The sequence below is a fragment of the Oryx dammah genome, unplaced genomic scaffold, assembly GCF_014754425.2.
Source record: "Oryx dammah isolate SB20612 unplaced genomic scaffold, SCBI_Odam_1.1 HiC_scaffold_28, whole genome shotgun sequence".
NCBI classification, from domain to species: Eukaryota; Metazoa; Chordata; class Mammalia; order Artiodactyla; family Bovidae; genus Oryx; species Oryx dammah.
Window position 1 is genome coordinate 101,810,752 of NW_024070212.1, and position 22,812 is coordinate 101,833,563.

Consider the following 22,812-nt stretch of genomic DNA (forward strand, 5'->3'; position numbering starts at 1 on the left):
CCACACAGTCAAAGGCTTTGGCATAGTCAAGAAAGCAGAAATAGATGTTTTTCAGGAACTCTGTTGCTTTTTCCATGATCCAGCAGATGTTTGCAATTTGATCTCTGGTTCCTCTGCCTTTTCTAAAACCAGCTTGAACATCAGGGAAGTTCATGGTTCACGTATTGCTGAAGCCTGGCATGGAGAATTTTGAGCATTACTTTATTAGCATGTGAGATGAGTGCAATTGTGCGGTAGTTTGAGCATTCTTTGTCGTTGCCTTTCTTTGGAATTGGAATGAAAACTGACCTTTTCCAGTCCTGTGACCACTGCTGAGTTTTCCAAATTTGCTGGCACCTTCACACTTTTATCATAAAAGGTGTTGACTTTTGTCAAACGCTTTTTCTGCATCAGTTGAGATGATTGTGAGGGCTTTCCCCCCTTCATTCTGTTAATGTGGTTATATTACACTTATCGGTTTTAGTTCTTCTTCAAATATGTGGTAGAATTCACCCATGAAGCCATCAGATCCTGGGATTTTATTTGTACAGGGTTTTTTTGTTTGTTTGTTTTTAATGTATTGAATCTTCTTACTCGTTATAAGTCTGTTCAGGTTTCTTCTTTTTTCATTTCTCACTTTTTGTTGATTTTGTGTTTCTAGTAATTTGTCTATTTCATCTAGGGTGTCCAGTTTGTTGGTATACAGTTATTCAAAGAGTTCTCATTCTTTTTATTTATTTCTGTAGAATCGGTTGTAATGTTACTATTTTCAGTTCTCATGTTAGTAATTTGGATCTATCTTTCTTAGTCCATTTAGTTAAAGCATTGTCAGCTTCTTCTTTTTTTTTTTTTTTTCTGAAGAATTAACTTCTGGTATTACAGATTTTTCTGTAATATTTTACTGTTCTCTATTTCTTTTATCTCTGCTCTAACCTATACTACTTCTTCCTGTCTGCTGGCTTTGGGTTTGGCGTCTTCTTTTTGTAGGTCTTTTTTATAATGTAAGTCTTTATAGCTATAAATTTCTGTCTTAAAACTGCTTTTGCAGTTTCCTACAGGTTTTGATGTTCTGTTTTTGTATTCTCTCTTAAGTATATTCTGATTTTCCTTGTGACTTCTTTAATCCATTGGTTAAGTGTATTATTTAATTTCCACAAATCTGATAATTTTCCAGTTTTACTTTTGTTTTTGATTAATTTGTCCCACTGTGGTCAGAGAAGACACTTTGTATGGTATCCATCATTTAAAATCTGTTGAGGGACTTCCCTGGTGGTCTAGTGGCTAAGACTCCATGTACAGTATACAGAGGTCCCAAGTTCAATCCTTGGTCAGGGAACCTGTATGCCACAACTAGGATTGAAGATCTTCCATTCAATAGCTAAGACCTAGTTTAGCCAAATAAATAAATATTTTTTAGAAATCTGTTGAGACTTGACTTATCGCCTAACATGGTTTATTCTGGAAAATACCTGATGCATTTGAGAAGATTGTTTATGCTGTTATTGTTGGGTAGAATGTTCTATAAAGGTCTATTAGATCTAGTTGGTTTATTGTGTTAAATCCTCTGTTTGCTTATCTTCTGTCTGGTTGTTCTATCCATTTTGGAAATAATGGGTATTTAAGTCTCCCAACTATAATTGTAGAGCTGTTTATTTCTCCTTTCAATTCTGTTTTTGCTTCATGATTTTTGCAGTCTGTTATTAGGTGCATAAATATACATAAACAATTATAAATGTTTATAATTGTTCTGTCTTCTTGCTATTTTGCACCTTTTGTTCATATATAATATCCTCTACAGGGAGTAAGACTTTACAAGGTATCTCTTATAACCTTTTTTGGTCTAAAGTCTCTTGTCCGTTATTAGTACAGCAATCTCTGCTCTTCTTTGGTTGCTATTTGCATGGAATATCTTTTCATCCTTTCACTGTTTGTGTCCTTTCAATCTGTTTGTGTCTTTGGATCTCAAGTGAGTCTCTTATAGGCAGCATATGGTTGGATCATGTGTTCTTATCCATTCTGCCAATCTCCATCTTTTGACTGAGAGGTTTGATCCATTTATATTTAAAAGAATTATTGATAAGGAGTGACTTTTATGTTTTACTATTTCTTTGCTATTCCTTGTGGCTTTTTTTGTCCCTTATTTCCGGCATTACTGTGGTCTTTTGTGTTTAGTTGATTTTTTGTAGTGAAATGTTTAAATTCCTTTCTCATTTCTTTTTGTGTATATTCTGTAGCTGTTTCTTTGTGGTTACCATGGCAATTGAGTTTAACATTCTAAAATTACAACACACTAATTTGAATTTATATCAGTGTAACTTCTGTAACATGTGAAAACTCTGTTCCTTTTCATCTTCACCTCTGCCTCTGTTGGTTGTCAATGTCTCAGTATTGCATGATTCTACATTGTGTGCCCAAAACATATACTGATAATTATTTTAAATGTGTTAGTCTCTTAAATTATGTATAAAACATGTAAAGCTGCAAGCCAAAGTTACAGTAATATGAACTTTTATACTAATAGCTTTTAGAAAACATATTAGCATCTTAAATCATATATAGAACAAAAAGTGGAGTTAAAAGTCATTGTTATGATAATGCTATCTCCATAATTGCCCATGTATTTACCCTTATTGAGATCTTTATTTTTTCTTATGGCTTTAAGTTACTATCTAGTGTCCTTTGATTTCTTCCTGCAAGACTCTCTTGACCATTATCTTCCAGGACAGGTCTAGCAGTAACAAACTACCTTAGCTTTTACTCATTTGGGAATGTCTTAATTTCTGCCTCACTCTTGAAAGGACTCTTTTACCAGCTGTAGGATTCTTTGTTGACAGTTGTTGTTTTGTCTCTTTTAGCACTTTGAATAGATTGACCTTCTGGCCTCTGAAATTTCTGATGAGGAATATGCTTATTGTCTTAATTGAGGATCCCTTGTATGTGACGAGACACTTCTTTCTTGCTGCTTTCAAAATTCTCTCTTTATCTTTGGCTTTTGAAAATGTGCTCATAATGTGTCTTGGTGTGGGTTCCTCTGACTTTATCTTACTTGGAGTTCATTGAGCTTCCTGGATGTTTATATTCCTATCTTCCATCAAATTTGGAAGGTTTTCACCTATAATGTGTTCAGATAGTCTTTCTACCCCCCTTTCACCCCCTTTTCTCTCTCTCATTCTGGAACTCCCAGAATGTATAATTGGGCTGCTTGCTAATGTCTGACAGGTCTCTTAAGGCTCTGTTTGCTTTTCTTCAGTCTTTTTTCTTTCTGTTAATCTGTCTCGGTACTTTTCATTGTCCTGTCCTCTCTTCAAGCCTGCTGATTGTTTTCCTCTGCCTGCTCAGGTCTTCTTGAGTCCCATCCACTGCTGTCCTGTCAGAGTGGCCAGGCATCTCTTATGGATTCTCTCTAGACTGAGATCCTGGATTAGTTTCTTAAAACCCTTTGTTCCTAGACTTCTGTGGTCATTTCTTTTTGATCCTTGATCAAAAGGATCATTTGTTCTGAATCTGTTGTGTTCTGGTTTTTGTTGTTGCTCAGTTGCTCAGTCCTGTCTGACTCTGCAACCCCATGGACTGTGGCACACCAGACTTCTGTCCTTCACTATCTCCCAGAGTTTGCTCAGACTCATATGTCCAATGAGTCAGTGATGCTATCCAGCCATCTCATCCTCATCCTCTGTCATACCTTTCTCCTCCTGCCCTCAATCTTTTCCAGTCTCAGGGTCTTTGAGTGGGCTCTTTGCATCAGTGGCCAGAGTATTGAAACTTCAGCATCAATTCTTCCAATGAATATTCAGGGCTGATTTCCTTTAGGATTGACCGGTTTGATCTCCTTGCAGTCCAAGGGACTCTCAAGTCTTTTCCAACACCACAGTTCGAAAGCATCAATTCTTCAGCACTCAGCTTTCTTTATGGTCCAACTCTCACATCCATACATGACTACTGGAAAAACCATAGCTTTGAATAGACGGACCTTTGTTGGCAAAGTAATGTCTCTGCTTTTTAATATGCTGTTCAGGTTGGTCATAGCTTTTCTTCCAAAGAGCAAGCGTCTTTTAATTTCATGGCTGCAGTCACCATCTGCAGTGATTTTGGAGCCCAAGAAAATAAAGTCTATCACTGTTTCCCCATCTTTTTCCCATTGTTCCCCATTACTCTCTGACCTTGTCTCCTTTTCCTTTCCCCTCCTGTCACACCCCTGCTCCTGCACTGCTGGCCTCCCTGCTGTTACTTGAATACTCCAGACACACACCACCTACCACTTGCTCCAGACACATACCACCTACCACTTGCTCTTTCCTCTGTCTTGAGTGACTTCCCCAGAAAGACACATGACTCCAGACACACATCACCTACCACTTGCTCTTTCCTCTGTCTTGAGTGACTTCCCCAGATAGACACATGACTCAAGTTTTTCCCTAAAAAAGCACCTACTCAAGTGATGACTTCCCTGATCATCTTACTTAAATAACGCCTACTGTTCAGCACCCCTTTTCCCCTCCTTGCCTTATTTTTCTCTATAGTGTATATAATGTACTATTTAATTTATTTCCCTCCCTTGCTCCCATCTTCATCCTTCCCAATAATCTGAAAACAAGTTCCAAAAAGGCTGGGAGTTTTATTTTTCGTTTATGCTTATTAGCACAAATACTTCTTAAATGAATTAATGGTCATTCAACAAAAGTCTGCTTTCAAGAAATATGTTTTGTGATTAGATTTGTTATTGAAATATAGTTGATTTGCAATATTAGCTTTAGGTGTGCAGCACAGTGTAGATTTTAAAATTCTCATGACTACATTCTAAATATTACAGGATCTCAGAAATCTTTACAAGCTGCTTTTTAAGTTAATTTCCTGCTTAGAAAGTCCAAGTACCACTCTCATTGTTCAGTCTAATGAGAACATGGCGGGGGCGGGGGAGATGAGAAGTAATGAAAATCTACATCCAAATAAAAGTGTTACGAATGTGACGGTTTCAAAAAGTTAAGGCCATTTGTTTAATGTGGGTGTCAGTTTATGCCCATCAACTTGTTTATTTTCATGATTCTTCTCTAATTCTCACCTGTCTCCTCCTTTACTCAGAGGAGTGAAGACCTGTAGCCTGATTCAACCTTAAGAGAGAACGTGAGCCACAAATGTGAAGGCTGGTCAGCACTTGGCAGAACTTTTTCTCCTGCAAAAATATACTAGAGCTATAACTTCGTATAACGTTTCTCTTCTTCTGAAGTCTTTAGTATGCCAGATTGGTCAAAGACCTCAGTTCTGACTTTGAACTTTTCTATAAAAAAGCATGATTTGGGAGGCAGTAGCTGGAAGTCAGAAGTCTTGGGTTCTCTCCCTGGTTCTTTCCCATCTCTCATCTCACTTTCTCACCTACATGAACAGAAGTAGGGCTGGGTTAGATTATCTCTGAGACTGTCTCAAGCTGGGACAGTCTGACTTTCCTTTGGCAGGTGGAAACTCGGAGTGGCCAAAGATAGTGTGCCCTACCTTGAATACAAAAGGAAGACTTTTCTCTTTCTGTTTTCTCTGGGAAAATGATCACTGTTTGCTAGTTTGATTACGGTATTCCTAGAGTGCAGGTATAGTCTGTGTGAAACACTAGCGTACCTTAGGGGAAAAGCCTTTCCAGTATTCCAGATGTTTCATAATGTAAAACCGATGTTACCGTGGTTCTTCCCCAGGAGTTATTGTGGGTGCCTGTGTGATGTTTCCTCCCCTGCCTTTCTGTTTTGCATTAGGATGCACTGTAATTGACATTTTGGAGCTGTTACACTTGATGACTGCTGTCAATGAAAGCATATTAATTTAAGAACCTTCTGAAATGCTATTTAAATAAGATCTATATTTCCCATCTTCACACTTTTAAATAATACATTGTTAACCACTTTTGCGGTGGCTCTTATATTTTCTATAAATCTTTCCTATCATTATGTGCCTTCAGTCACTTTGTGAATCAGCTTGGGCACACTTAGTTGTGCCTTCAGGATGAGAAAATCAGGGCAGTAGAGGCAACTGTTCCTGGAAAGAACCTATGAGTTAGAGCTGAATTGTAGCCTAGCCTCTGTCAGACTGACGTGTCTTTGGACAAGTCAACTCAACCTTCTGAGCGTCAGTTGCCTCATCCATAAAATGGGATAATCCCTGTCTTGTCTTCATTGTGGGCCTAGAGGGAAACTCAGATGAACTAATGGATATGAAAATGCTTTTGAACTATGATAAGGTATGTAACAACAATAGACATAATTGCCCTGCAAGCTTCCAGAGAATTAGAGGCAGTGCCAGAGTTCGTACCAGCGTATCCACCCATCCCGACACCCTGTCTGAAAATCGAGCATTACCTCTGGAAGAGTTTTAGCATCCAGAAGGAGAGATTCTCCCTTCTGTTTTCATCCTCAATTTACCAGCTTAATTTAGTTTTAGGTAACAATTCTATTAAGATTTTTATGCTTGATTTGTTTTACTTATGGTAATAGGTTTTCCTTCTTTGTTCTTTTCAATCTGATTAGGAAATCTGTACATAGACTCCAGGCAAAATCTCCCTCCTTCAGTGATGCCACCCCCTGGTTATCCTCACATCCCACAGGCACTCAGCACTCCAGGAACAACGATTGCAGGTAATTTGAGGTGTGAGGTGTTGGGGTTGGTGCTCAGAGTTTAATACTGAAAGGCTTTTTTAGCTTTCCCAGCAGTGAATGAAGCTACCTCAGGAGGGAGTAAACTCCCTGTTTCAGAGAAAGGGGTGGGGGTGCAGAATACGTATAAAATGAGGATCATAAGGGAACCTTGTAGAGCCTTCTGGGTAGATTAGTGAGAGCATGTGCATTGAGTCCCTGGCACGAAGAAGTGTTCAGTAGGTATCTGTTTCTTCTTCCTTTCTTCTCTCGCAAGTCACTGCTGATGTTGGTTCCTTCCAGGCCATCACGGAGCCATGAGCCAGCAGCACATGATGCCTTCCCAAGCCTTCCAGATGCGGCGCTCTCTGCCTCCAGATGACATCCAGGATGACTTTGATTGGGATTCAATTGTGTAGAGCTTGTTTCTCAAGGCACCAGACCCAGTGTCGTCTTTCTGTGCAGTGGAAGGGAAAGGTTTAAGAGAATCCAGTTGAGAAAACAAAGTTGCTAATCATTTTACCAATGTTATCAAAATTTCTTTTGAAGACAATCAAGATTTTAGCTGGACGACTTACCGCTTTTATCTGACCCAGACGAGCACTACATGTTTGTCTCCTGCCAGCTGCCCTGTGTAGCTCCTAACTGTTGTGTGATTTGAACGGCTTCTGCATATTGTGTCAGTTTGATGTTGACCACAAGTGCCAGACCGATTTTTCAGACAGAGCCTGTTTTGCTGCAAGCAGTTTATAGATGCATATGTATAAATATGTGTACAAAAATTACTAAAAGGCTTCAGTTTTTTCTAATTGGATTATTATGTCTTGAGAAGAAAGTTACTGTGAGTTTTTATTCCTTGTTAGGCTGTTTTATGCAGAATGATTTTAACTCATGTAGGCAACTGAAAGGAAATAGATTTTTTTCAAAGCCCAGTTCCCCTTATTTAAAATCTTTTTTGGAAATGTGAGTATTGAGTTCTCCTTAGTAAGTCATAGAGAACCCAGAGTTTGATACTCTCCAAACAGTCTAAAGGGGCACGTTGTTCCCGAGTAGCAGGAAGGAATGACCGGATGTTTTTTGATGCCTGGGGGATTCTAGAGTTCATGTTGTAGCTTGTCAGCATCTGTTTTTCTAAGTCTACACTGTCTGCCAGTTCTAAATGTGTTTGATTGATTAGAATCTGGGCATTCTTGGCTTTTTAAACAAATCAATGTCTCCACATTCACTTATGTATTTATTATTCAAAAGTGTTATTTTAATATTTATTGCTATCTTCTGTGAATGCCCAACTCCTGTTGGGTTCATTAAGAAGAAATGCAGTGTCTGCAAGCACAGAATTAGTTTTCTTGGTAAGAGTTTACAGACAAGACAATCAGAGAGAGAGAGTGTCTTTCTCTTTGTCATTATTCCTGCCTTGTGAGTATATTCTCTATCTTTGTGTTCCTGCTGATTGAGACATTAGCTCAGTAAGATTTTCTGGAATTTGAATCTGAGCTCATTTGGGCAACAGAACAGCAGGGCAGTGCTTATAAAGCAGCTTTCCCCCCATTCTCTTTCCATTTAGGGAGCACTGAAAAAGGAGGGTAGAGCCACGCGTGGGTTTTATTTGCCTCACTCTCCAGTGCAGTTATTGCCACGTGGCCTGCTGTTTCTCTTGTCCTGTGTGTCTGTATGCATGCTGTTTGGTTCCTTTCTTTGAATGCAGCCTGCATCTTAGGATTTTTTTATTAGTTTGGGGTTTCTTTTGTTTTATATCACAGTTATTTTGCATGGATTGATTGTCTTAGTTTTATAATGAATCTGAGAGAAATGAGATTTCTTTTTTCAATGAATAGATTTTGAATTGGTTCTTTAGACCAAAAACAGATTTTTTTTTTCTTTCAGTTCTAATGGGGAAATAAAATGTTCGATGAAATCAAGGAGTACTAACTGCTCACTGGTTGCTCTTTAGCATTACTAGTCTCTGTCAGCCATGCTTAAGTCACTTTAATTACCCTTACTGATTCTGTGATTGAGTAATCTCTACTTGGACTAAGCAAAACATCTTTATTTCTCTGTGTGTATGTGAGAGTGTTTGTGAACGTCTGTGGGTATTTTTTTAATGGAGTGTTGCCTTGAATGAATTACTGGGAAGCCAGCCATGGTAAGGGCTGGTGAGGTTGGGGAGAAAGGAAGGGCTCTATGTTCCTGTTGTTTGGACCCTGCTTGGCATGAAAAAGGAAATTCAGTTCCAGCCCCTTGGATCAGTAAAAATCGGGGGATTCTGGAAAGGCAGCCAGTAGGCCCCTCTTAGACGGATCAGAGGCAAGATGAGATAGCAGCCTGAAGAGAAAAAGCTTGGAAAAAAAGGGGGGAGGGTGATTCTTAGTCTGCTCAAGTCATTGTTCTCTAGATACCAAAATAGCTGTTTTGAAACTTTAAATTGTGTGGGTAGCAATGTGCACTTTAAACAATTTGAGTATTGGAATGCAGTAGCTTATACTGAATGATTCAAATAGAAACCACGGATGAAGATTTTACAAATTGTGTGAAGCTAATTTCCCATTCAGCAATCATTTACTGATTTGCAGTGATCAATATTTTTGTGAGAATTTAAACTTACCATGAATGGCCCTGGAGGCAGAGCCTCCGCCCAGACCCACCCCACTCTAGTTAATGCACACGACTGGGAAGCCCAGGACAGGCTTCCTGGCAGTTCCGGCCAGACACAGCTACCTGGCGAGGTGCACCGCATCCCTCTAGTGGCTGTCTCAGTGGGTAGTTGTTAATGCAAAGCAAGTTCTGTCTTGGGCTTAAATTGACTGAAGACTTGGGGAAACGAATCAGATGGGGGCACTCTGTCCAGGAAAATAATCCGACTGGCATTTGTGGCAGTTTTTGAAATGTAAATGTATTCATGTGTGTTCTTGTAAATACATGTCTCTCAGATGTCCTTTGAAGTGGGAGGGAATCAATCTGGGGATTATTTCAAATGGAATAGAGTATTTTGATATTGTTCATTCAGAGGGTGATGTGTACATATCTATATTGTATATATGTGATGAAATGCATTGGCTTTTTGTGCAAACACAATCTGCTCTCTGTACTGCTGTTGGCCAGTCAGTGTTTTAATGTTTCTACAGTTTTGCTATTGCACGATTTCATATTTTGCCTCTATGATGAACGGCACCCATTCTTTGTAACTGTTTAGTGCTGTAAAGAAATATTCCAAGTGTCATTAGGATTGTTGCTGCCAGAAGTGATATGCATGAATGGCACTTAAAATAAATATATTACGTTAACTCTATTTACAACACCAATTGGTCTGTGTCATTTGCTGCAGTTGAGGGAACAAGATTGGAGCTCGTCCAGAAGCAGAAAGCCTGCAGTCTGTCCTTCCTTGGAGTCTTAGAGATTGTGTCCCATGTATTGCTGCCTCAGAACAGTCATTGCTGCTGTCTACTGACCATCTCACTTGCTCTGTGAACTTGGGAAAATTATTTCCTTTCTCTCAGCCTCATTTTCCTCATTTACAGTTCCTATAAAGCGAGAATAATGCCTGCCTCCTAGAGTTGTAGAGGGATTAAATTGATTAAGGCATTTAGAACAGTACCCAGAAGATAAAAAGTACTCAGTATATGCCAGGTGCTATGCTAAGTAGAGCCTGTTATCATCATCTTACCTGTGAGAACAACTCACACAGAGGTGTGAAGGCATCCCCAGATCCTTTGTTAACAAGTAGTAGAGCTAAGGTTTGAATCCAGATCATTTGACTCCAACCTCATGTTCTCTCACACCATCCGCATCACTCCAGGGGAATTCCCCCGGACCCTAGTCTTGCCCCCAGCACTGCCTTCCAAAAGGTGAAAGTGGAGCTTCTTAGTATCTGTGGAGCCCAGAGTGTCAGGCATTCCCCTGAGAAATCCAGAGATGAGAAAGCCACAGTCCCTATCTGTAGGGGGTACAGACTTCCCATGACAGGGATCAAATGCCAGCACAGGGACACTGCCCAGGGAAGCTACTCTGAAGGTGCCACCTGGCAGGAAGATTCTGGGGGTGAGCAGTTAGGTCATACTGAGGCTGGGGCATTGGCTTAGGGAAACCTTGGAGTGGGTGTGGGCCATTTTGAGTCCTCGTAGGGTCCTAGATGGACAGGGAAGGTATTTCCATTTACATCACTATCCTGAGCCAGGCTGGGAAGCTAGAGTAGCATGGAGAAGGGGTGGGGTTGAAGCCAGAGAAGTGATGGATTGCTAATCAAGAGCCAAGCACCACCAATCCTATGGGATGAGTGGTAGTGTCCCAACCTGATGATGGAAACATGCTCGACGACACTGATGGAAGGCCAACAGCACTGGTGGGAAATAGACTTGAAGCTATGGTCTGTCTCAGGAACCGGAGGACTTCCTACCAATCCCATGATCCTGCCCAAGACCTCTCCCTGCTTCTGACTTAACCCATACAACCCTGTCTACTTCAGGTTCCCTTTTGTCTGAGCATCTCAACACTGAGTGTCATTCTACTGGCTAAAGATACATGTTCTGTAAAACATTGCCCTTGGATGTGAGTCAGCTACTTCCAAGACAGATTGTAACCAAGAATTAGGAAAAATGGCCCTGGTGGCTCAGACAGCAAAAGCGTCTGTCTGCAATGCGGGATACCCAGGTTCAATCCCTGGGTTGGAAAGATCCCCTGGAAAGGGAAATGGCAATCCACTCTAGTACTATTGCCTGGAAAGTCCAATGGACAGAGGAGCCTGGTAGGCTACAGTCCACGGGGTCGCAGAGTCGGACACGACTGAGCAACTTCACTTTCACTTTGGGCTTACTGAGACACTGTTTATCTCCGACACGATTTCCAGAGGATTTTGGACTTAACCTCCTGGTATCTTTCCCTCCACATGATAAGCAACTAGTCAACCACACATTTGGTAAGGGAGTGCACCAGAGCCAGAGTCCAACCCCAGGTTAAGGGTGCTTCGGCCCTGCTCTCAAGCTGTGTCCCCGAGCAGTGCTGACCCCAGAAGTTAGAGTAGCGCAGTCACCGTGTATTCCATTACTTACTGCAAGTACTTGATGCAGGTGATCAGATTTCCCCTTCAGCTGTGTGATAGATACTCTTATCATCAACCTACTGCAAAGGAAGAATCTGAGCCGCAAAGTGATTAAGTCACCTGCCCTGGGTGACTTAATATCTCAAGAATGATATCTTAATATCTCAAACCCAGGCCCTCCAGCCCCAATGCCTGCAACTCTGCTGCACTGCTCTGTTGGTCTGTACCAGGCAAGGAACTGGAGCCTTAGAACAAAGCCATGAGGCTGCAGTAAGGAGCAGAGGCCGCCAGAGGGCGCAGGGCCACCAGCTGTGTGCTTTTACTTGTTTGGAAGGCTTCCTTTACAAGTGCTGTGTGCTCTCCTCTGCAGCCCCCACAGAGCTGGGTGCTCCTCCAGATAGACAGGGACCTCCAGGGCCCAGTTCTCAGAATCTGTTTGCTCATCATGAGAGCTTTCTGGAGGGAGCCAAGGAGCCCACTCTAGTCTGGAGTGGGGCCCACTCTGGAGCAGCCTCTGAGCAGAGACATCACTTTGCCAATAAAGGTCCATCTAGTCAAAGCTATGGCTTTTCCAGTAGTCATGTACGGATGTGAGAGTTGGACTATAAAGAAGGCTGAGTGCCGAAGAATTGATGCTTTCCAACAGTGTGCTGGAGAAGACTCTTGAGAGTCCCTTGGACGGCAAGGAGATCAAAGCAGTCAATCCTAAAGGAAATCAACCCTGAATATTCATTGGAACGACTGATGCTGAAGCTGAAGCTCCAATACTGAAGCCATCTGATGTGAAGAGCTGACTCGTTAAAAAAGAGCCTGATGCTTGGAAAGATTGAGGACAGGAGGAGAACGGGGCAACAGAGAATGAGATGGTTGGATGGCATCACTGACAAAAGACATGAGTTTGAGCCAACTCTGGGCAAGATAGTGAAGGACAAGGAAGCCTGGTGTGCTGAAATCCATGGGGCTGCAAAGAGTCGGACGTAACTTAGCTACTGAACAACACCTGAGCCTGCTGCCCTGGCTCAGCCCCAGTGGTGCCCACTGTCCCCTACTCCAAGGTTAGGGTGGGGAAGGTCACCCCCCATCCACCCCAGCTGAGTTTCCTGAGGCTCTGCTCTTCTGGGACCTCAGCTGATGCCTTATTTGGGCAGGTGTGGGGAGGGCCATGGTCAGGCCAGCCACAAGTCTTGCCGCTGTACATCCACCCTTGTCCTCCCACCCCTCCCTCCGAGCACCCCCCACCCCGTGCCGGCACTCACACATCAGCCCCTTTGGCCATCACGAACATTATGATTATTGCCACTATTTGCCAGGCCCTGTGCCCAGCACTTGACAGCCATTATCTGAGTTAGCACTCCCAATGCCTTGGAGGTTGATGTCATTTATCCCCCTTTTACTGCTGGCCATTGCCATTCAGAGAGGTGAAGTCATTTGCCCAAGGTCACCGTCATGAGAGGTTGGCAAGGGGATGGGAACCCAGAGCTGCCTTACTCCGGTCTGCTCTTGGCACCAAGGCCTATGACCTCTTCCACAACACTCCCTGGTTGCCCTTGACCTTCCTCGGGGCCAGTCTCCACACCCATCCCAACGCACCCCACCCTAGCCCGAGCTGACGTCACTGGGTGAATGCCACCCCTCTCAGGACGCAGCCCCCAGAAGGTCAGAGAGGCAACTTCCTGTCTCAACAATGGCAATAAAGACGTCCGAGGACACTTCTCACCCTTCCCACGCCTGAGTGACGTCCACAGGCAGAGGCCTTCCTGGGAACGGTCCTCTGCGAGCATGTGAGTGTGTGAGCTGTGTGACTGGGGTGGGGGCGGGGGCCGTGTGTGTGGAGTTCCCGTAAGTCAGGGAAACTGCGGGTGCTGACTGCTCGTGTGGCCTTCCGAGCATGTGCGCAAGACCTGGTATGTGTGTGCTTGTGTGTCTGTGCCTGGATATGTGTGTTGCCTGTATGGCTGTGACTGTGTGCCTTGGTGTGCCTCTGTGTGACCACGAACTGCAGACAGGAGAGAAAGCGTTCTGTCGGAAGGGAGGGCCGGGTGGCTCCTAACCTCGTCAGCCACTCGTGTCTTCCCCTGTGGCCCCCGTCCCGGGAGACAACTCGCCTGGGACAGAGCTGGGGTTAGGATCCTCAGATCTGTTTTTCCCCCTTTCTTTCTTATCATATTCCTGGCCTGGCCCCTGTCACTGCTCCTCCCTGCTGTGGCCCTTTGGACAGGCACCCAGATCTATCTATACTACCCGTTCCTGCCCCCGGGCAGTTCCTACCCTCCTTGTCCCCCCACCCGCAGATTTCCTGGTCAGACCAGAAACTGGTCTACTGTGAACTGCTGTCCTGTGCCTGAGCACGTTCCCTGCAGGCCTCAAAGGCCAAAGTCACACCTGAGACCATGGAAACAACATAGACTCTGCAGTCAGAAGAACCTAAAATTCCATCTGGGCAAGACATTGCCCTCTCTGAGCCTCAGTTTCCTCATCTGTATAATGGGGTTAAAGGGTTGATGAGACCATCCATGAGCAGTCAGATGGAAGCAGCCAGCTCAGGCCCTGGAATGTTGCAGATCCCAAAGGCCCATCTACCTCCCCTTCTTGCCCCCTTCCCTTGCTTCTCTTCCACAGGCCAAGACCCGTCATTCCCCTGCAACACCATACTTCCAATCCCCCTGGCCCTCTTGGGGCACCAGTCACCAAGGGCCATGATGGTGTTTCTAAATCACAGCTCTCCTCTCCTCCCTGGCTTCCCACTGTCACCAAGTTGAGGGCAAAATGCCTCCACTTGATGTGCAGAGCCTCCTCTGACTGCTCACCCACCGCCAGAGGGTGTCACACACTCTGCTTCAGCCCATCCTCCTACTCTGGGCTTTCTGATGCCAGCCTTTGCTGTGCAGCCCCCATCTCTGTTGGTCCAAATCCTCCCATTGATCAAGGCCCAGTTCAAACACCACCTGGTCTGGTAAGTGTCCCCAGACCTGGTCCCAGGGGCACCTTTTTCCCCGAGGAGCCCCAGGGGAACCGTGCCTGTGTCCTCTCCTCCCTCTAGCCTGCAGGCTCTGGGGCACACGGCAGGAGCTCCAGATGGGTCTCCTTCCTTCTCTGACAGCCTTTGGGTGCAGTGGTTGCTTCTGTGGTCAATGCCCACAGGGGGCCAGGGTTGGGGGGGTAGTTGCTGGGGGAATGAGGCAGCAGCTGGCCTGCCATGTGGGGAGCAGATGGTGAATGGAGCTCCCCAGGTGCCTCATCCTCACCAGGCCACGGGGACATGAGATGACACTGCCGAGCAAACAACCAGACACACCCTCTGTCCACTCCCCAGCTGCCCCCCCAGAGCATCACGGGAGAGATCCTGCCCACCCCAGCACCTGGGAGAGGGGAGGGGGCCCTGAACCCCCGCCTGGACTTCAGCTCACTTTCCTCCTCTGTGAAATGGACGTCGCTGTAAAACAGGGTCTGACTGAGTGGCTTCACCTTTCTTCTCCTCCTTCTGTGAGGATGGAAGTCCGAGGGCCAGGAAGACAGGGCAGGAGGTACGAACCAAGTAGAAGTTTCAGCTTTTCTTTGGCACTTGTGAGAATTGGCCTCTGCTCTGGAATTTACAGCTTTGTGACCGCAGCTGCTGCCAAGCCCACCTTGGCAATGAGTCTGAAAAGCTGTGACCCCCTCCAGGCTGAGCCGGCCTCCCCATGCTCGTGTCTGCGCCTCCCTCTCTGTTGGCTAGGTGCCCTCATGCCGAGCACCATCAGGGCAACTGTGCCCGAAGCTTCTGCCCGTACCCTCGGGAAAGTCCTGGCGTCTTAACCTCTCCAGGCCTCTGAGCTTCCCTGTGCGCACCTATAAAGTGGGGTTCTATAGCGACTCTTCATGCATTCCCAGAGCTGGTAGGAGGTTCACGTACATTGGGATGTCTTCCTCAGGCAGTTCTGGGCTCTCGGAAGAATGTCCAGGACGTGTTTACAAGCGGGATGGGGAGGCTGTGAACTGTGGGCCGCACCCTGCTCATGGCCACACAGATCAATATGGGAATCTCCAGCCTCCCACCTGGGCTCTGTTCCAGGCCTTCCTTCCTGGGGTCAGCTGAGGCCTCCCGCCCTCAGGGAAGCCGAGCCAGGCCTGGGAGGACTGGGCCTCGGGCACCCAACTTTAACAGGCACACTGGAACCATGGTGAGGTCACCCCAACCCAAGAGTTCAACAACCTCTAGGCCAAAAACGATGGCAGTCGGCAACCTCGCAGAGTCCAGAGGGCACCCCAATAACAGGAGGAATCCCGGCAGCTGCCAGAGTGGGTAAGGGGTGGCTGGGCTGCAGGCCGGGGTCTGGTTTCCACACCCGTAAAGCACGTACCCAGACCGAGTGCTTAATCCTCCATTCCCTGTTACTGTTCATGTTGTGATTAGTTCAAATACCACAGCCTCTGGTCTCCAGGCTTCCCTGGGGGCTCAGAGGGTAAAGTGTCTGCCTGCAATGCAGGAGACCTGGGTTTGATCCCTGGGTCAGGAAGATCCCCTGGAGCAGGAAATGGCAACCCACTCTAGTACCCTTGCCTGGAAAATTCCATGGATGGAGGAGCCTGGTGGGATACAGTCCATGGGGTCGCAAAGAGTCGGACCCGACTGAGCGACTTCACTGGTTCACTGGTTCGGGTCTCCTGCGGGATCAGGGGTAGCCACTAAGTGCCAAGCCTTGTGTGGGTACTGGGGCCACCGTGGAGCAAGACACAGGCTCTGCTCTCAGGAGTTTGCAGGAGAGTGGGTGGGACAGATTGGTAGGTTTTATCAGGGGAAAGAATAGGAAGCTGGTGGAGCCCAGGGGGCAGATATGGTCTTAACACAGGCTTGCTGGGGCTGGAAGCCAGTGAGGAAAGTTTTCCAGGCAATCCAAAATCCACAGTATAGTTGTCATTGTTTCCATTTTTCTGATGTAGAAACTGAGGCTCAGAAAGAGCACACAACTATTCACTGATGAGCGGGGACTCTACCCCAGGGCCGCCTGGCTCCAAAACTGGAGCCATTCTACCAACATCAGGAATCTCCAACCTCTGGGATCTAATGCCTGATGATCAGAGGGGGAGATGTGATCATGGTAGAAATAAAGTACACAGTAAATGTAAGCACTCAAATCATCCCTAAACCTTTCCCCACCCGCCTACCCTGGTCCATGGAAAAATTGTCTTTCATGAAACCAGTCCTTGGTGCCAAAAAGGTTGGGACCGCTGACCTACAGGGCCCCAGGTCTGGGCTCCTTCTTTCCGGCCCGCTCCTAGGGCGACTTGGGATCCTGGGTGAAAGGTGAGCAGGGAGTGGACCATGATGAGCTTTGAATGCCAGGACAGGGAGTCTGGGCTTCCTTCTGAAGGTGTTGGGCAGCCACTGATGGGTTTTCACGTGGGGAGGCAGGCAGAGGTGGTATGGCCTGGAAGGCTATGGAGGTTCAGGAGTTTGTCAGAAGAGGTAGCCTTGGATGTGAGCGGCCCCAAACAACCCAGACTGACCCACTTGCTGCCTGTAAGGAATGATGAGGGGTGTTGGGGTGCTGGGGAATCAAGACCACAGGACTCAGGTGTGGGCCTGGGGTGGTCCAGAACCCCAGGCTTCCAAGAGGGCCCCAAGGTCCAGTAGCTTCAATGCAGGAGAGGAGGGAGGGGGCCTGAATCCACACCTGGGCCTAGGCTGGGCCACGGAATTGGCGGGGAGAGAGAGGGAGGGTACTGGTTTCCATTTCCCAGGGCAGATGTCAGAGGCAGGGTTGGGTAGGGTCAGACCCAAAGGGCTGAGGCCTCGGAGCCATTTCCTCTTTCCCACAGTGTGGAGCTATGCCACTCCCACACACCTAGACCCCCACCCACCCCACGCCTGGTGTGCACCAGGTCAGCCCTGGCTAAGGGGATATGGGAGAAAGAGGCTTCAGGAACCAAAGCCCCCTCCCTTCACCCCAAATCCCATGGTGCCTCAGGAGGGAAAAGACTGAAAAACCAAAGGGGACCTGAGACAGGGTTCCTTCAGCTCACAGCAGCCTATTCAACTCCATCCCTGATGCTAAACTGAATCCCAGTCCAGTTCCAGATCCAACCGCAGTCACAGACCTGACCCCCGCCCACTCCTCCATATCCAACTGCAGACTCAACTCCAGCCTTAACCAAGCACAGAACCTGAACCTGACTCCAACCAACCTCCACGTCAGGGACAGTCCCCACCTCATCCTAGCCGCACTCCCAATTCTAACCCTTACCCTGACCCTGACCCCATGCCCAGGCTCAGCTCCACCCTGACCCGGACTCAAACTTGAATTCGAGTCCTAACCTGAACTCCTACCACTCTCTGCTACTTCATCTTGCCCTAACGTAACTCCAGCCCCACCTGGAAACCTATGAGTGGGCTTAACCCAGCTTCCACGCTAGCCCAGCTCGAGTCCACCCAACCCCAATTCCAATGGCAGCAGCAACCTCAGCTACACTCCTCCTGGTCTGTACCTGTGCTCACCTCCATCCCAGTCACATTAAATTCTACCCTGATTCTAGCCTTACCTTCGACCCAAACTCCATCCTTAACCCTACTGTACCCTGTCCATACCTAACCCTCCACTGGTGTTCACTCCCACCCAACTCTCAGCTAGCAGAGACCACCACATGGCTGTTCTGGATATGTAGACTTCAGCATATATACACACCCCTCACACGTACTAACACACTTCACACATACACCTCTGTGTACACACACACACATACACACACACGAAAAGGAGGGAAATTTAGTCTGGTTCTGAGGATTAGCCTGAGAGGGCAGGTTAACCAAGTGTTTCTTGCTCCTCCCTGGGGTTGAACCCCTTTGAAGTTCCCTCCAATTTCCCCTTCAATGTTGACTCTCCCCACCCAGGGATTCCCACCCCCACCTCTTTGTTTGGAGCCTCCCTGGCTTCCAGCCAGATTGATTTGTAGACTAGAACAAAGCAGCTCCTGGGGCTGCCCTTCCTCTGTGTCCAGGAGGCTCTGCTCAAAAAGAGTATAATAAATATGCACTCTGCTGGAGGACAGAGTTCATGGGGGTCAGAGTCTAGAGGGGCAAAGACACACACCCAAGTAACTCAACTCAACAAGATCCCAGGTAGGGAATGTTATCTGGTTCTGTGAGAACAAAGCGAGGTTATTTAGCTGAGGATGAAGTGGGGGTTACTGGATCTGGGCCTTAACGTTTAAGTAGGAGTTCATCTAGTGAAGAGGAAGGAGAAACCTTCCAAGGCAAATGGAACCACATATTCGAAGTCAGAGTTGAGTTTGGCAGGAAAGGCCAGGATGGAGGAGATTAGGCTGAGTTAGTCGTTGGGAGGGGAGCAGAAAAAAAGAAAGGGATGCAGTGAAGGGAGGGGGAGATGGTGAGAGAAGCAGGGGTCAAGGGAATCAGGAAGGAGGAGAAAAACACATTTGAGGATGATATGGACCTGCTGGATGGACAGGGGGCAGACCCAGCACAGGATGAGAACAGACTGTGGCTCAGACCAGGAGGCTGCTCCCCAGAGGGGCCAAAGGGACCCAGAAGCTGCTGCTGCCGTTGACCAAAGCAACACTAACTCAGCAGTCTGTGCTCTGTGCTGCCTGTGTGCCAGGCACTGAGGTGAGCCTTTCTAACCTCATTAATTCTCACCCCCGTGAGACATGCATTATCATGTTGGTCCCCAGAGAGAACACAGGGAGCTCTGAAGTTCAGAGATGGAAACAATTTGCCCAAATTCACCTACATCGAAATGGGGCAGAGGATGGGACTTGAACCCAGGCCTATGGATGACAGAGCTGAGTCCTTTCTCAAAGTCACAGTGGCCAAACCTAGTACCCGCCTTGGTCGTCTCATCTCTCATGACTTGAAGCCCCCTTGAAACCTCCTCCTCCTCCCAGGCTGAATTACTCACATTTCCCCGCTTCTACCAGGCCTATTTTACTTCCCTGCTATCCCACATTTGACATTCTGTGCAAAATATGGCCTTCTACCTTTGACCCCTTCTCTAAGAAAATTTTCACCCATTCTCTAAAACTGAGTGCTGGCACAACCTCCTTTGGGAAAACTTCCTGAACTGCCCTGCCCCTGGGCTGGGTGAATAGTCCCCCCATTCCCCTTGCCCACCCACTCCCCTGATAACCCTGCACTGCCCCTGCCTGGGCCTCCCTCTTTAAGGGCTGGGTGCAGTCTGCAGCCCCACCCTGGCACATGGCCTGGCCCCGAGCCATCAGCGAGTGTGAGAGGTTGGTGAAGGAATGCAGAACCCAGTCCAGTCGTGGGTTAAAGTGGGAGCCCAGGGAGGGGCTGGGGCTCTGACGCTTCCCTGGACTGATCTCTTATCTGCCAGGGCGGTCTTGAGCCTTATCTGATTAGGATTGAATTGACCAGCAAGCAGCTGAGATGCTCATCAAGACTCCTGAGTTACTCAGTAACCCTGCCCCTTTAAAAGTCCCACTGTTTCCCCCTGGCATCCAGAACCAGTCACTCTTCTCTCTTGGGTGCTGCCACCATGAACACCTTCCTGCTGTCCGCCCTGTGCCTCCTTGGAGCCTGGGCCACCCTGACAGGAGGAGTCATCGTGAAGGTAAGTTCTCTTTCCCCACCGTTGCCCAGACTGCTCTCCACCTCCAGGGTCCAGGGCCTGTCCTCTGATAAAGCAACCCCTCCCTGGGGACTGAGGGTGGGGTATGTCTAAGGACTGGTTCTGCCCCACGGATCTCCTTCTCAGTCCTGCCTCTTACACCTTTCATTTTTAAACTCATAGAAAGATCAGGAAGAGAGAAGAGAATCAGTCAGGGAAAGGCAAGTGACTAGCCAATTTACAGAGTGCTTGCTGTGGCCAGGCTCTGCTGGGGCCCCAGGATCACTTTGGGAAGAAGGGATTGCTAGCCCCATTTCTTAGGGGGGGAAAATGGAGCCTTAGAGTTTGTAATTTGTCATGGGCATGTGGTTGGGAAGTGAAGGAGCTCAGTTTCATTCTAGACCGTACTTCTCAGCCAAAGCCCTGACCTGGGCCTCAGAAATCACCTGGACACCCTGAAGGTCCTGACGGGAGGACATCCCTACTGGTGTGGATGCCAGCTAAGAAACCAGCCTGGCACTCGTTATTCTGGCTCCACAGCCAGGCCCGGGAGGCCTTTTATTGCTTCTGAAACATCAGCCAGGCACCAGGCTGGAGCTGGGGCCCAGGGGATCAGCCCACACTGCTCTCAAGCAGAGGTGAAGACAACCTGGGTGCAGCCACGTGGATTCAGGAAGCCTGGATCTGGCCCCAGCTCTGGGTCTCTCCCCACAGATCAGCACCATAGCTCCCACTCGTAGACACCTGTTGTGTCCCTGACACTTCGTGTGTGTTTTCTCCATGCCTCCTATAACATGCAGAACCTAGGCTCCCGGAGTGTAATGACCTGTTCATGATTCCAAAGCAAAACCAGGATCCAAGCCGAGTGTCTGGCTATAAAGCCTGAACTCTGACTACCTCATACTGCCCCGTGGCGGAGCACCTGGCTCCCATATGCGGCAAACACTGCTTGAGCGCCTCTGGGCCGGGAGAGGGGTCACTCCTTGGGGTAGGCAGTCAGGGAGCAGGCTGCAGCCTGGCCTCACACTCCGGACATGTCTCTCTTAGGATGGAGACTTCTCCTTTTCTCTGGAGTCGGTGAAGAAGCTCAAGGACCTCCAGGAGCTCCAGGAGCCTAGAATCCCTAGAAATACTGGTGGACCCATCGCTTCCAACCTTTGTAGCTTGCCTACTTTTCCCGAAGAACTCAAGCCTCTTTGCAAGGAGCCCAACTCCCAGGAGATCCTGGACAGGCTGGGTGAGTAATCCTCTCTCTGAGGAGCCGGGGGCCCGTGGATTCCCGGATTTGTAGCCCTTGAGGGAGAAGTGTGTTCTGATTGGTGGGATTCCGAGGACGGGCTCAACTCTGATTGGTGGGTCTGTTAAGCCTCTGTTGTGCTTCCGGGTTCTTCTGGTCTCAGCTGTAGCACCTGTCTGAGTAGACTCTTCTAATTGGCTGGCTTGAGTGGTACTTGTGTCCTGGTTTGTTGCTGAAAGCCCCGCAGGTCAGAAAGGACAGGCCTGGGTTTCTCCTGGGTGGCGGGTGTCCAAATTCTGGCTCAAGTGAGGAAGGGAGCTTTGGGGAAGGGCAGCTGCTCTCACGGGGCTCCATCTCTCCCGTCCAGGGGCCATCGCAGCGGATCCAAGCACGTGTGAGATCTGTGCCTACGCGGCCTGTGCTGGATGCTAGAACAGATGGTACTCTCTGCCTCCTGTCCCTCCCCCGCAGGGCTCTCCTCCTCCTCCTCACAGCTCAACCTACCCCGAATGCAGGAGTGAGGAGAGAGCAGCCTGAGGGGTGCCCAGCCCCTGCCCCCACCGGAGCTGCTGATGCTTCCCAAGATCCATGCCCACCCGCGGCTAATAAACCAGATTCCAGAGCCCTCTTTGTGTTGCGTTCGTTCCTTCTTTTATCCGTCAGTCTACTCATCACCACACTTTAGGGATGCCTACCCTGCCCTCACCAGCTCAGGGTTCAGCGTGCTATCTGTAAGCATCCACACTTTTTGCTAAGGCAGCAACCCCTCGGGTTGCCTCCTTGTACAGACGCTGAGGGGACTTGAATCCACCATCTATCAATGGGGAGGTAGAACCTCTGCTTTTTTTTCACCATCCTTGGGGTCATCAAGGCCACTAAACCACAGGAGAGCACCTGAGCTGCTTTGGATGACCAACACAGGCACGGAGGGGCTATGCGGTCAACCCTTGGCTGGAGAGTGTTCAAAGGGCCTCAGGATCTAGCCCCACATTGACCACTTAAGCGCTGCCTCCTGCCTGCCTCCCACGCTCCTGCCCTGCTCCCGTCGCCCCCAGGGCCCACACCCCAAGCCATAGTTCTCACCATATCCTGTGCTCCACTTTCCACATTACTGACCACATCACTCCTGCTCAGGGGCCAAGCCCTCACCCCCGTGCCTCCTCTCAAAGGGCAGCCTTTCCTCACCCTTCCAGGAGGAGTCCTTATGCCCCCTCATCCTTGCTGCTCCCTGGGCCTCCCTGTGAATCAATGGCTTCGGAGTCTGGGGAAGGCCCTCTGAGCCCCGGGGCAGGTGAGGCCCGCCACGGGGCTGATCCTGTACACACAAGGCAGGGCAAGCAACAGCTACACCGTTTCAGCCCTGTGGTCCTGCTCAGGTCTTCCACGTCC

General features: G+C 47.8%; 2 protein-coding genes across 3 annotated transcripts in view; both read left to right on the forward strand.

Moving 5' to 3' along the window:
• The window catches only part of FOXJ3 (forkhead box J3), a 148,465-nt gene extending 138,580 nt beyond the window's left edge, over positions 1–9,885 (forward strand). For both annotated transcript variants that reach the window (XM_040231512.1, XM_040231513.1), the window contains 2 exons: positions 6,486–6,593; positions 6,894–9,885. In XM_040231512.1, coding sequence (XP_040087446.1) covers positions 6,486–6,593; positions 6,894–7,009 — 224 coding nt within the window. In that variant the 3' untranslated portion in view covers positions 7,010–9,885. The remainder of the gene's footprint in view (positions 1–6,485; positions 6,594–6,893) is intronic.
• Positions 9,886–19,469: 9,584 nt separating this feature from the next.
• Positions 19,470–22,051, forward strand: GUCA2A (guanylate cyclase activator 2A). Its single transcript, XM_040231514.1, has 3 exons — positions 19,470–20,189; positions 21,234–21,423; positions 21,791–22,051. Exons 1-3 carry the CDS (start codon positions 20,115–20,117, stop codon positions 21,853–21,855), a joined length of 330 nt encoding a protein of 109 aa, XP_040087448.1. The 5' UTR covers positions 19,470–20,114; the 3' UTR covers positions 21,856–22,051.
• The last annotated feature ends 761 nt before the right edge of the window (positions 22,052–22,812 follow it).

Excerpts from the sequence above, each read along its gene's own strand:
- GUCA2A (XM_040231514.1), top strand. The coding sequence starts at position 20,115 with ATGAACACCTTCCTGCTGTCCGCCCTGTGCCTCCTTGGAGCCTGGGCC. Across the intron at positions 20,190-21,233 it reads CAGGAGGAGTCATCGTGAAG|GATGGAGACTTCTCCTTTTC; the intron begins GTAAGTTCTCTT and ends TGTCTCTCTTAG. Across the intron at positions 21,424-21,790 it reads GGAGATCCTGGACAGGCTGG|GGGCCATCGCAGCGGATCCA; the intron begins GTGAGTAATCCT and ends TCTCCCGTCCAG.